Here is a 14,268-nt window from a genome sequence, read left to right as displayed (position 1 = left end):
AATTATTGGGGGGAAACTTAGGGAAAAAAATAAGAGGAATGAAAGGGGGGTTAAAAGTCCCCAGTCAATTTGGAAGCATGGGATTTAATTCGGGTGGATTTTGGGGAGCAACATGCAGGGTTTATGTTAGTTTTATCTTTCTAGAAACTCTAAAAATTGTTCTGATTACATAATAATTATTTCTTGTGCTCTGAGTAACGTTTTAGACCATGGAGATTTTAGGGGGAAAAAAATACTCCAAGGCACATTTGAATTCTACTTGTACGTATTTCATTGTTTGTGATTTCTTTTTTGGCTTTTAATACATTCTATTATTCCATTTCAGAAATTATTTTTAATTGGGATAATTTATCACGACATGACAAAAATCTTATTGTGGATGTCCACAATACTGATGGTGATATTTCAAATGTCACGACCTGTTCTGATGGCATCGAAGGTTTCCTATCGGCGAGTTGTCTAGTACTCCGTATGAAATAGTGTCTCCGTCAGATTGGGGAAGCGGGAAAGGGGAAACGATGATCCGCATCTGAATTCTCAAGTCTCCACGAGACGACGAACCAAAGCAAAGCAAAGCGAAGCGATGGAGCAAGCGCTGCTCCGAATCCTCCGAACCCTCGGCTCCACCGCCCACCTCACGCAGGCCCACGCCCGTCTCCTCGCCGCCGGCCTCGCCGCCAGCCCGCGCCTCCTCCCGGCGCTCGTCGCCGCGGCCTTCTCCGCCCACTCCCCTCGCTACGCCGCCGCCGCGCTCCGCGCCGCCGGCCCCGCCGCCTCCACCGTCTCCCACAACACCCTCGTCGAGCGCCTCGCCGGGGCCAGGCCGCGCGGCCGCCGCCCCGCCCCCGCACCCGCCCCCGCCGATGCCCTCGCCGCCTACGCCGCCATGCGCGCCCAGGGCGTCCCGCCCAACGGGTTCACCTTCACCTTCCTGCTCCGGGCGTGCGCGCTCCTGGGGCTCCCGCGGCCGTGCGGCTGCGTCCATGGCCAGATCGTCAGGTGCGGGTTCGGGAGCGACGTTTTCGTCCAGAACGCGCTCATGGATGTGTACCACAGGTGCGGTGGCGGTGGCGGTGGCGGTGTTGGGGCCGCTCGGCAGGTGTTCGACGAAATGGTTGACAGGGATGTGGTCTCGTGGAACTCCATTGTTGGGGTGTACATGTCGAGTGGGGACGCTACGGGAGCAATGGGGTTCTTCGAGGCGATGCCTGAGAGGAATGTTGTCTCCTGGAACACTGTTGTTGCCGGGTTTGCAAGGATGGGTGACATGGTGACAGCGCGGGCTGTGTTTGACAGGATGCCTTCTAGGAATGCCGTTTCTTGGAATTTGATGATTTCGGGTTATGCGATGAGTGGTGATGTGGAGGCTGCACGTTCCGTGTTTGATCGGATGGACCAAAAGGATGTGGTTTCGTGGACTGCTATGGTTTCTGCTTATGCCAAGATTGGGGATCTAGATACAGTGAATGAGTTGTTCGATCATATGCCTGTGAAGAACCTGGTTTCATGGAATGCAATGATAACTGGATACAATCACAACTCGCGATACGATGAGGCATTGCGCACATTTCAGCTGATGATGCTTGAAGGACGGTTCAGACCTGATGAGGCGACATTAGTGAGTGTTGTCTCGGCATGTGCTCAATTGGGCAGTGTTGAATACTGCAACTGGATCAGTTCTTTCATTGGTAAAAGCAACATCCATCTCACTGTTGCACTAGGAAATGCTCTCATAGACATGTTTGCAAAGTGTGGGGATGTAGGAAGGGCAGAGTCAATTTTTTATAAAATGGAAACAAGATGTATCATTACATGGACAACAATGATTTCTGGCTTTGCTTTTAATGGTCTTTGTAGAGACGCTCTTTTGGTCTACAATAATATGTGCAGAGAAGGAGTTCAACTGGATGACACAGTTTTTATTGCTGCACTCGCTGCTTGCGCTCATGGAGGTTTGTTGCAAGAAGGTTGGAGTATATTTAATGAAATGGTTGAGCGATATAACATTCAACCAAGAATGGAGCACTATGGGTGCATGGTGGATTTACTTGGTCGAGCAGGTAACTTACAGGAGGCGATTTTATTTATTGAAAGCATGCCTCTTGAACCTAGTGTTGTCATATGGGTCACGTTGCTTTGTTCTTGTGTTGCACATGGTAATGCAGAGCTTATAGAATATGTCAGTAAGAAGATAACTGAACTAGAACCATTTAATTCTAGTTATCAAGTCCTGGTTTCTAATTGTAGTGCTTTGGAAGGAAGGTGGGATGGTGTGATCGATGCACGCACAAGCATGCGTAATTGGGGAATTGAGAAAGTGCCTGGAAGTAGCTCAATCCAGGTAGGCAGTGAGGTTCATGAGTTTTTGGCTAAAGATACAAGGCATAAGAGGAGGAAAGAGATATATGAAACAGTTGACGGTTTAATGGCCCTCATGAGACATACAGAGCAAGCACATTGGGTAAGATAATGTAGAACACTGCAGCATCAGAAGTGCTTAGTTGAGTGTTGCTCGTCCTACATGTGCAAAATAAATACTAGATTACCATTTGAACAGGATGGACTGGTAAGTTGTATAGCAGAGAGAGAGAGAGAGAGAGAGAGAGAGAGAGAGATCAGCAGTTGATGATTTGATTGAATGCATGAATCATAGAGGACACCCCCTTTGATTGCTTAAAGAAATTGCACACCGCTTAACTATTGAAGATCTTGCCTGCTTGTCTGTCTTGTGCAGCTCATGTGTAAAGGTTGAGAGTTGGGACCCTAGGACCTTATGTCCTTGAGTCCTTGTGGCAGGACCTTTTTGTGGCTAGGTACTGGGGCTATTCAATGCTTGATAGGGCAACAACTGTGTAAGATACAGCTAGTTTTTGCTGACATTGCTTCACTGTGATTATGGGAGAAGTTAATCGCTGGAGTGCTCTTTTACAGCCGTTTTCCAAGTGTAACTGAAAAAGTCTAATTCAGTTCATCAGGTGTTGTGAATAATCTGCAGTAACATGGGTAAAGGGGATCTTCCTATTGTTCTACAACTGTATCAGGTTTGCTAATAATCTTCTTTCTGGATCAAACTGGAGAGCATCACTTTTGGTAAATAGAAGGCAGAGAGTTTTGCTGCAATTGGCATGAACCAAGCTCTGGTTCTGTCACCACTCACCAGGAGCAAATAGCTGCGTACTATCTCAGATATAAGTAGACGTCACTTATTCTCTGGGCAGTTGAGTCTTCTTTACTATCAATGCATATTTGAGGAAGCTGCTTTAGCTAGCAGCAGAAGTGCTCCATACGGTCTTTTTGGGTGATCACCCCAACCCATTGCATTTTGATTAATCTGGTGAATCATATTGAGATCCTGTCTTCAAACTACTGAAATCACAAATTGGGAGCACACGACTTATCTGTTTCTTTGACTAGCATGGCATATTTGTTACAAATAGTAAGTATAGAAATTTCTTTCCCAGTTTTATGTGTTGTACATTATTCTCAAACATCTTATTTGAAAGAAGAACACTTTTCAATATTAGTACACTGGTAAGTGCAACTGGTTTTAGGCCTTTACATAGTTTTCTGATCTTACTTCAATTTTAGCTTCTAGCAATCTTGACTTTGGCTGAGGAACATAGCTGCAAGCAACTTGCAGCTAGGAAACTAGGATGGGATTGGGTTGATACTTGATAGAAATCCATTAGCCACTTCGATTTATTTTGTTAAAATTTGAGTTTTTGTTATTCTCTTGTTGGCGCTATACGGTTCAAAATCGCTGAATCATGTTCCATCTATTGCCTGGCTATTTCAAGGTGCATTGGCCTTTACACCACATGTCATCATGACAGCAACAACCAGTTAATAAATGCCCTACTGGCAGTTTATAGTTCTGGACCATGCTGATTACATAGCTGCCAGTCTGTGACCTTCATCTAGATCAATAGTCGTATATGTTCAATCCTCTTCCATCTATTATGAATTTATGATATGGTAAATTTTTTTTCACCAAGCTTGTTTACAAGGTAAAATTTTTCTGCTCTTATTTTGTTACAAGCATGAATGTAAAATTAATAGTGAACTACCATCCATTTAAAGAAGAAATTTCTTTTTCAAGAAACAAAACCTCCACTGAGAATTTGCATTGCAGGCAGAAGTTGCTGTGCTCATGTCAAGATGTAGTTTTACAGTGACAACTCATACCAGGATGAACTTCACATTTGATTGTGGTGTGTTCCGCTTCTTCCTCAGTACAGACATACTGTCTGACTGTCTCCTGGGTCATTAGAGCTATAGGAACATACATTTTTTCTTAATGATATATGGGTACTTTGTGTTGTCTGATTTCTCATATTTTCACTGTGGAAATTTATCTTTAGTTTTGGCTGGATTATTCAGCAAATTTTATGCTTGAGTACTCATTGTCGACTTGAACACTATTTATGATTGAATTAAATTAAGACAACAAATTACCTGGATTTACAGTAGTGATTCTCTTCTGTAATACATTTAGGAGATATTTGTTGTGGAGAATAAAAAAAGAGCAGGGACACGAATGTTAAGTGCAAAATCTTATAATAATTTCCATGTGAATATAAGACAACATTGGAGTGATAAATTGATTGAATTTTTTATATATGCTACTGAAAGTTGTCATTAGCAAAGAGAATATTTGTTGTTTATTTATGTCTGAGGTTAAGCAGCATTACCCAAAGAGATGATATTGATATGGAAAATCACAAAATAGATGAAGATAATATGACATAGAAAGCTGATGGACACTCTGGACTCTATTTCTCAGGAATTTCCCTGATTTAGGGAATTGAACTTTTTCCTGTAAAATTCGTTTAATGCCGTGTGCTCCATTTCATCATTTTTCCTATCTTTACCTTTTTATTACCCTAATGTTTACAGTGTCAAGGTTATTCTTTAACAAAAAGGACACCTAATGCTAAGAGATGACTAAGTGACCAATTAATTTATGAAGTACTAGTAGAAGTCTAACCGATCTAATTTTGAATCTTCATGTTGTCCGATGAGGCTTTCCTGACATTTTAATTCACATTCTGTAAGACTGTGACATGCTTTTGCATTCTTTGAACTTTTGTAAGGAAGGGTGTGAACAAATTTTGAAACATCAGTTCAGGACTTCTTTTTTCAAGGCTAATCTCAAGATATTGTTGCTTTAGTTTATAGAGACTAGAAGATCTGATTGGCTTATATTGTAACTTTTCTGTTTTCCATCATTCAGGAAGATCATCGAAGTTTTGATCACCAGGTCATTCTGACTCTCCAGCCCTTCTTTCCTTTTTACCTTTGTCACTCCAATCATGACTCATGATAAGTTATTTTAATTTGCTTTCAGGCTGCTGTCCGAGGATTAAAACTAATCAGTCCTTCAAATTCGTGCCAGCGGTAATTTTGTGCTTCCTGACTCCTGAGTTGGATGATTTCACATATCTAGTACTTTTTTTTTTATGATTTTAAAGATCTCCAGGTCGATAGCATCACATTACTGAAACACAAGGAAATCATAGGTTTAGGCATATCAAAAACCTAGGTACTACAGCATAACTTGGAGTCTAGTTTGGTCCAAAAGAATATTATTTATTTGCATTTTTTGCATACATTAGATTCTCCTCTGTGGAAGCCTTATCTGCATCACATTTATCTGACATGCAATTTGATGCCATCTATTATGCTTCCCGTACAAAACTTTTACTACTTTAAGAATACCCGATGTTGTATCAGTGGACAAACTATTGTGAGGAAATCGATCGCATAACTGGTCCTTCTCTTTACTATCTAGTAGGAGTATTTGCAACTTACACCTTATCTGCTAGTAAAGTGAATGCTCAGTGTTCCAGTTGATTTTGATATTCCCAACTGAAATAAGCAGTCCTATTGTTGTCGATATTTTCATTCAATAGTAATAATAATATAATTATTGCCCCTTGAACCATAAATACTGGTAAAATACATGCTGGAACTTGGAAGTATCGCACAGAGCTCAATTATTCGTAGTACTACAGTACTGGGTTCTCAACTAATTGACTACTTTCTCATGCTCTTCATGTGCAGCTGGGAGCAAGGACAACCATTGGACAAATTGGTGGTCACAACTCACAAGAGCCATCATCATCCTGGGGTTTATAGAAACCAGAGATCTCCACACAAAGCATTGATCAGAAGTATACTGGCCTACTGGGATACCAGAAACACATGGAACCATTTTCACCTTGTGCATTCAGAGACCGTGAGTTATTCTGCCACGCAATCGCAAGCGAAAAATGGGCGATTCTTCCATGTGAGCATTCATGGCCCTGCCAGGGGTTCTAGGACACCAAGAGGACGTTCCTTGTTCATCTTTTGCTCAGCATGGACTAATGCAATTTCATTTTCTGTTCCAGTGTCCCGCCCTGTCTCCCCTGCTCCCCAAAGCTGGAGCAGGGGGAATGAAGCTGGGCGATTGTTGCTTGGAGGGGCCGAGGATTCGCTGGTGGCTCAATTATCCTGGAGTTCATTCTGAAATCTGAACTTATAAGATGAGATAGCTGTTTCTGAATTCGCAGAAGAGAAGGCATCTAATGCGATTTGAATACTTGGTTACTCTCTCTGGTAAAAAAAAATGATGTTTGATGGACAAAAAATTAAATTGTTGTGTATTAATAATGCCAATATTCCTTAAATGTAATGTGAGGTATTGCAAGTTTGGTAAAACCTACTGTTGACAAGTGGCTAGTCAGGGTGGAGGCCACAGGGACTAGGCCATGGCTCTGGTGTGTCATCTCTAACAAGATAAATTCAATGCGGATTAAAAATAAAAGGCAAGACCAGTTCATGGCTTAAACCCAGAAGAACGTGTTCCGTCCTGCAAAGCCAAGAGATAAACATAGGGAATAAATATATTGCATAGTTGCACGGGTTGCAGTGTATGTACTGTATCGCCCCATAGGTGAATTAGAGCTGAATCTTTTGTTATTTAATTTTTTTAAAAAAGCATTTTTTTTAACAACGAACAATGTCAAACTTTTTTTTTAACCTGAACCTTTTGACCATGCCAATATTCTTTGACATTACCACCGCAAAGCTTCATTACAACACTATTTATGTGGTAAGAGGTGCCACATTGTATGTTGCTATCCTGTGGCATGGCATTGCCACATCAAAGCTTTTTCCCATTTCAAAGAGGATTTTGCTTTGCGTGTGCATGTGTTCAGAGCAAAAAAAAAAAAAAGAAAAAAAACCACTTAGACATCATAGCTAGGACTTTTAGCATAACCAATGTTGTACATTCTTCATTCTCCTTGTAATTATTTTTCCCTCAAAAATTATTTTTTGCCTGTTGTACATAACTTTCTCTTTATAATGGAAAATTACAGTAGGAGGCTCTCCATGCTGTGTTTGGGTAAAAAGAAAAAAAGAAAAAGCTTCCGTCACATTTACTTAATTTTTCCTTCAAAATTTTGCGTTCATTGATTCAAAGTTTCTGTTCTCAATCGCAAAAGATCAAAAAAATGTATGTGCTGATATGATATCAATAGCTATGGCAGCTGTTTATTTATGGTTGAAAACAAAGTACATCATGCACCATGCTATATTTCCGTGCATGCTTTCATTTTCCCTGCAATTTAATTTCTAACTTTTGATGTGCTCATTTGTACTACATCTATTCAACAGTCCTACATTCATTTTGGATATCCATGTAATAGTATTAAATCATGCTTCACACATAAGCGCATGAGTTTTTCCCCAGTATATATCCATGAGACAGATAAAATGATGATGGTTACAAGGTTTATAATAAAGTGTTTGTGTTCATCTCACGTTATTTCTATTGGTTAAATACCAAGTTGCATATCCTATATGTTGTAACTACTTAGCACTAAGCAGGCAATTGTAATGAGGGGAAGCTTAAGAAAATCCATTTGTAACAGTGGAAAAGGAGAAGCTCTACTGATGAACAACATAATAGGAGCTTTCCACATTTGATCTGGATTATTAAATCGCTCTAGTAGTTGCTATGTCCAATATAATGAAATATGTTTTCATTATGTCATGCATAGCATTGAGATATTGCGATTTCTATCGTCCGCCAATATTTTTTGACAAATTATATGCATCAGGAAACTAATAAGCTGTTAACATTCTTGGCCCCCTTCGATTCAAAGGAAATTCATAGAAATTTTAAAGGGTTTCATTCCTATAGGAATTTTTTTTATATAGCCCTTTGAATCAAAGGAATAAATCCTATGGAATCCTAGCTATGAAATTCTTACGGAATGTCTCTTCCCATGTAAGTTTTGGAGGAAATTTAACATGAGGTTTTGCCTCATGTTAAGAATCCTTTGAGTCTTTATCTCTCCTCAAATTCCTGTGTTTTTCATGCGGCTCAATCAAACAATCATTCTTATGATTTTTTCCTGTGTTTTGCAATCATCTGTTTTATACTTGTATTTCTCTCATAATCATATGTTTTTCCTATTCCTTCGTTTTTTTATTTCTATGATTTAAAGGGGCCCTTAGCTTTTATACATCATGATGTTTAGGGCTTGTTTGGATCGGGGATTCATGGAAGAAAAACAGAGGATTCTAATTCCAATAGGAAATGGTACTGTTTGTCCATTCGGAATGGAGGATTATCCCTTTGGAAAAATGGTGGAAACTTTCTTATGGTGCTAATTTTGTAGGAAAACTGCAGGGGAAAAATGTCCAGTCTGACCTCTTTGTTTTCTTTCTCATTGCGGAGGATCGAGGCAAATGAAGCCCTGATGCCACACTAACGTACGCAAGGCTTAAGCATCATCAGGCTTCTCCTTTTTATTATTTAATGCTTTTTTAGGGATAAGACTATAGTTAACTCTCTAATAAACTTTTCACGTACCGTTGTTTCCCGTGTTTTTCCCATGGTTCATCTAGACATCCATTCCTATGAAGGCCCCCTTTGTTTCAAAGGAAAAACCACATGAATTTTAGAGGATTTTATCCTATGAGAAATAATCCTATAGAGTCCTTTAAAACAAATAATTGTTTTCTACCAATTCCTTTGAAATTCCTATGCTACAGCAATTTTGGAGGAAAATAAGTATGAGGCCTCACCCCATGTTTTCCTTTTCATGTGTCTAAAATTCCTGCGTTTTTTCTATGTGCTAATCAAACGATAGTTTAGAGACTTTTCTGTGTTTTATAATCCCATAAGAATTCAATAATCATAACATTATATTCTTATGTTTTTCTTATTCCTATGTTTTCTCAATCTTGCATTTCAAAGATGTCCGAAATTCTTGTATTTTCAAATCCTATGTTTTATATTTTTTTCAACCCTACATTTCGAATGAGCCCTTAGTTTGCTTCCAAAGGATGCCTAGCATAAAAGATGGCCTTGCTGTTAGCCACTTAGCCAAAATCTCTAAGCTTGGTTCTGGCTTCATTCTCAGTTTGCTACATGCATCCTTGGCCTACAATGAAGCCACATAACATATTTTAGATGTAATTGGATGAATCTGCACGAAAATGTTCCTAGCAGACACTATCTCACAGGCGCCCAATTTCAGTAGAAGACACTATCTCAACAGCGCCCAATTTCAGGCATTACTGATGCCTCGCAATCCTATGCTTGAGTGATAATTATATGGCTATATTAATTGATGGAACGACAGAAAGCATGCATGAGTACTGAGAGGAAAATAATAAAGCTTTGTTCTAAGTGGTGGTGGATCACTTGATATAACGTTATGATGAATGAGTTGTCTCGCGAGCTATGGCTATCTTATATAGATGCCCCTTTTAGTTAGTAAATTTATATAGGTGATTATTTTGATGGCCGTTAAGTACCAAATTAACGCTGTCAATACCTACATAAGACTATAAATATAAAACATACAACATAGTGGTAATGTTTATTTCTAACAATTTTCATGAGTATTGGTGTATATTCATATACAAGTGACAAACTACCTAAGTTGAGAAGAAATATACATGAAGGAAGAGGAGAATCAAACTCGTATCCGAACTTATGGAGTTTTAGACCCAAAACCAAATTAAACACCTCTAAATGGGCCAAACATCCATACCAATAGAATAAGGGGTCCAAAATAAATGTCCAGGCTGAAAACCGGGGCCAACTGAGCCGGAGTTCGGCCGAACCATGACAGAGGCCGCTGCCTCGACCCAGGTTGCGTTTGGTAGCAAATCGCTCCCCGTTGACGGTTATGGCCGTTTTCACCGGTGAAAATAGTCATAAGCTGGACACTTGGCACTAGGAGGATGAAGATGCTCATTGGATGCTTGGAAGAAACTCTATCCTCCCAAGGCACCTCCACCTATAAATACTCCTCTCATCGTTCATTTTAACACACAACAAGATGTAGAGCTGAACTACAATAGGCCCTAAGTATACTTTAGGATCTTTATATGTTATATGGTATATACTTAGAATTAGGGAGAGAGTAAAATAGAAGTCGGAGGAATTCCGGAGTTATCGGTAATCCTTTCCTTATTTTTGTACTTCGTTAATGACGGAGCGTGGGGCTCCTCACCGGGAGACCGCGCAGGCCCCCCTTTGCCGGTTTGGCCGGGGACTCAGGGAGAGATTCTAAGCTCTCTGTATGTGGAAGGCTCGCGAGACAGGAAACACACAAGACACGGGCGATGTATACAGGTTCGGGCCGCTGAGAAGCGTAATACCCTACTCCTGTGTTTTGGGAGATCTGTGTATGAAGGAGCTACAAAGTATCAGCCAACCTCTCCCTTGTTATGGGTTTCTAATCTGGAAAAGTCCAGTCCCCCCTCTCAGTGGGCAAGGTCCTCCTTTTATATCTTAAGGGGATACCACATGCACCATTTCTCTCTTTTTTGTGGGGACTTACCCCCCCTTTCATAAATGGACGGAGATTTGTATAGTTGCCGTCCGAGTCACCTTCTGATGAGACGGCCCACAACTACCTCCACTTTCGCCGGGAGCAGGTGCAACGTGGAATCGTGGCTGTCTGCTGACGACATGACCGGTATCAGACCAGTCACGTCGGTCATTCTTGTCCACCACGTGTCAGCTTAGCAATCTACATGCTCGCCCTTCTTCACACAACATCTTGCCTGTAATGGTTTAGGATGAAGCCTGGCATATATCTGACTAGGACTAACGTGCCATCTCTGGGAGGTAACACGCTAGCTCCAGCTGGGGACGAGCGCCTAGAAGCCCTCGTCCTGACGGGATGGGGCGAGGCGTGCGTCAGATCGCCTGTCGCCACCTAACCCGCGATCTGACCGGTCTGTGACTGGTCACAGACCGGATAAACAAGTGCACTGCACTGCGTTACATGCGGCGTGACACGCTCAGCCAAACCGCAATAAATGTGGTTAGGTGAGCCCCACTGTGCTCACCTAACCCATACACGCGGAGCAAAAACCCACGAGGGGTCGGGGCGCCTCGGCCCTCGGGGCCGAGGGGGGTGCGGCCCGACCCCCTCGGGGGGACTAAGAGGAGGGCGAACGCATCACCCTCGGGCCCGACGTCCCTCGGGGGTACCAGGCCACGTGTGCGATTGTGTCTGCCTCAAACCTCTAGTCATGATACTCCTGATCCCATGTCACCGACAGTAGCCCCCGGCGTTATGCCAGGGCGATCGCCCTCTTTAAGGGAAACGGTCGGGCGTGACGCCACTCCTAAGACCTGGTGACAGGTGGGACCGGTCTCCACAATTGGGCAGAAAACCAACGGTCACAAACCACGCACATCGGCAATGGTAACTCTGCTGTCAACAATGAGCGGTCTCTTCAAGACTGCCACATTACTTGAGTAGCACACGAATCTGGACATGGCGATTCGTTTCGTCTAAAGATATGGTAACGTCGCTTCGGTCGGCGAGCGTAATTAATGCGCGCACGATATGATCTATCTCGACTGCCACAACCGCATACCCACCTCATGCGCCGCAAGCGGGCGAATGGGATTAGTGGAAGCGTGGGCGCGAGAAACGAGGGGGCGAAATAGTGGGCGCGAGAAGCGAGGAGCCGGGCACAGCGTTGGCAAGAGTATAAAGGCACTGAGGAAGGGATCTGTTTCCTTCCTTTCGCCATTATTCCCCTTGTCTTCGCCGCTTGCGCCCTAACTCCTTCTTTCCTGTGCCCTACCTTCGCCACACGCGCTCGCTCTTAATCTTCTCTTCCTCCGGCGCCATGGCACGGGGTTCCGCTCTGCTCGATGGTAGCGTGCTGCCGCCTTCCCGGATCGTGAGCGAGAGGCAGGCTAGGCTGTCGCGCCGCTTCATGCCGGAATCTGCCACCGGCCAGGAGATAGTCACGCTGGGCGAGGGACGCCCGGCGCCAGACTACCCGGGGCGGTCCGTCTTCTTTCTCCCCTTTGCAATGGCAAGGCTGGTTCCACCATTTTCTTCTTTCTTCATGGATGTTCTGGAGTTCTACGATCTCCAGATGGCGCACCTCACCCCCAACGCGGTGATGACATTGGCCATCTTCGCGCATCTGTGCGAGATGTTCATTGGGGTGCGCCCATCTCTTCGGCTGTTCCGGTGGTTCTTCACCGTGCAGTCGGTGTCGCCGCCATCGGTAGTCGGTGGCTGCTACTTCCAGCCACGGGGGCCGGTGCTGAACCGCTACATCCCCTGCGCCCTCCGCAAGAAGTGGGACGACTGGAAGAGTGACTGGTTCTACACTCCCCTCGCCGACGAAGCGCGCCTCCGACTTCCGAGCCAGCCCCCGGTGCAGGCCTCCAGCTGGCGGGCGCCGGTAGATCTGGGGGATGGCTATGACGCCGTCCTCGACCGCCTGGCGGGCCTGCGATCCCAGGGGCTCACAGGGGCCATGGTGTACGGCGACTACCTCCGTCGTCGGATTGCGCCGCTCCAGCGACGCGCTCGGGGCGCCTGGGAGTACACCGGGTCCGAAGACTTCACGAGGACCCACCAGGGAGTGAGATGGGACTGGGCTCCTGAGGACTTCAAGATATTGGTCCAACGGGTGCTGAATCTCAACTCCGTAGAGGCGGCCCTCATTCCCCAAGGAATCCTCCCCCTCTGCAGCGATCCAGACCGCGCCTCCATCCTGACCATTATGATGGCGGTCGGGGCCTCAGAGGAGCGAGCTCCAAAGGGCCACGACGGCGCAGGCGGGAGCCGCAGGGGGGAACAATCTACCCCGAGAGGGGGTCGTGCTTCTGGGTCCCGCGACAGGGGCCCGGGGAGCAGCCGCCCTGCCGACGCCCGGGGGAAGAGGAAGCAGGGAGGAACACCTCCCCCATCTCCTCCCCGAGGGGGCGCGGCGGCGCGTGCCAGTAACAGGCGCCCGGAGGGGGCTGCGCCAACATCGCAGCCCGAGGGGGAGCGCAAGAAGAAGCGGCCCCGTAAGATGGGGGAGACAGAACCATCTCGGGGAAACCTCATTTCCCCTCCAAAGTGGTCGTTTAACCGACCCCCTCGCAGGTTCGTCTCTCTCCCATCGTGGCTGTATTCATTCTCTCAACGCGAGTTTTCACTCACCCATCTTGTTCGTCTTCTGGTTTTTTCTTTCGTTTCAGCGAGATCCCGTCGCGTCCCTCCCGCCATTCCAAGTCCGGCCAGTCTGAGGCCGAGGATCCGGCGGCCGCAGAGGCCCTCAGGCGGGAATCTGACCGGCGAGAGGCCGCGGATCTCCTACGGGAAGCCGAGGAGGCCGCCCGGGCTCACCAGGCCGAGGAAACCGCTCGGGAGGAGGCCGCCCGGGCCCGCCAGGCCGGGGAAGCCGCTTGGGAGGAGGCCGCCCGGGCCCGCCAGGCCGGGGAAGCCGCTCGGGAGGAGGCCGGATTTCGCCAGGACGAGACGATGGCGACTTCCGAGGCAGCTCGCGACGAGGCCGCGGGCGCGTCGCTTGGGCCCACTCCCTCAGGCGACACTCAGGCGACAACTTCCGGGGCAGCTGGCGACGAGGCCGCGGGCGCGTCGCTTGGGCCTACTCCCTCGGGCGACGCTCAGGACCAACCGGGTCCGGGGGACATCCCCGAGTCCGGCACTTCCATCGGCGGCCCGAGCCGCGTGGCATCCTCTCCAAGGCGGCTCTTCCCCACGCCTTCTATCGCCCTACTGAACGCAGAGCCCCTTCTGCAGGCCTTGGCCGCCGCAAACACCACGGTGTTGGATGGGTTAAGTGCCCAGGTGGAGGTCCTGCAGGCAGAGCGGGCGGAGCTCGACGCCGCGTGGGCGCGTGTCGAAGAGGGCGACGCTCGGTGGAGGCCATGGTGGAGGTGGGCCGTAAGGCTCACCGCCGGCACGTCTCGGAGCTTGAAACTCGTAA

General features: G+C 45.8%; 1 protein-coding gene across 4 annotated transcripts; it reads left to right on the top strand.

Moving 5' to 3' along the window:
* The first annotated feature begins 503 nt into the window (after positions 1-503).
* Positions 504-6,702, top strand: LOC4342870 (pentatricopeptide repeat-containing protein At3g29230). Of its 4 annotated transcripts, XM_066312790.1 has the most exons (7): positions 504-3,436; positions 3,798-4,007; positions 4,133-4,211; positions 5,234-5,260; positions 5,348-5,397; positions 6,064-6,289; positions 6,393-6,702. In XM_066312790.1, the coding sequence occupies exon 1, from the start codon at positions 584-586 to the stop codon at positions 2,468-2,470; it is 1,887 nt and encodes a 628-aa protein (XP_066168887.1). In that variant the 5' UTR covers positions 504-583; the 3' UTR covers positions 2,471-3,436; positions 3,798-4,007; positions 4,133-4,211; positions 5,234-5,260; positions 5,348-5,397; positions 6,064-6,289; positions 6,393-6,702. The 4 variants fall into 4 exon arrangements, 3 of the variants coding, with proteins under 3 accessions (XP_066168887.1, XP_015648036.1, XP_015648034.1); XM_015792550.3 differs by lacking the exon at positions 3,798-4,007; XM_015792548.3 differs by lacking the exon at positions 3,798-4,007 and having other exon boundaries at positions 4,133-5,260.
* The last annotated feature ends 7,566 nt before the right edge of the window (positions 6,703-14,268 follow it).

This window comes from Oryza sativa, chromosome 7, assembly GCF_034140825.1.
Source record: "Oryza sativa Japonica Group chromosome 7, ASM3414082v1".
Classification (NCBI taxonomy): domain Eukaryota; kingdom Viridiplantae; phylum Streptophyta; class Magnoliopsida; order Poales; family Poaceae; genus Oryza; species Oryza sativa.
This window is presented reverse-complemented; position numbering and strand designations above follow the sequence as displayed.

Coding starts and splice junctions, on each gene's coding strand:
- LOC4342870 (XM_015792550.3), top strand. CDS start 584: ATGGAGCAAGCGCTGCTCCGAATCCTCCGAACCCTCGGCTCCACCGCC.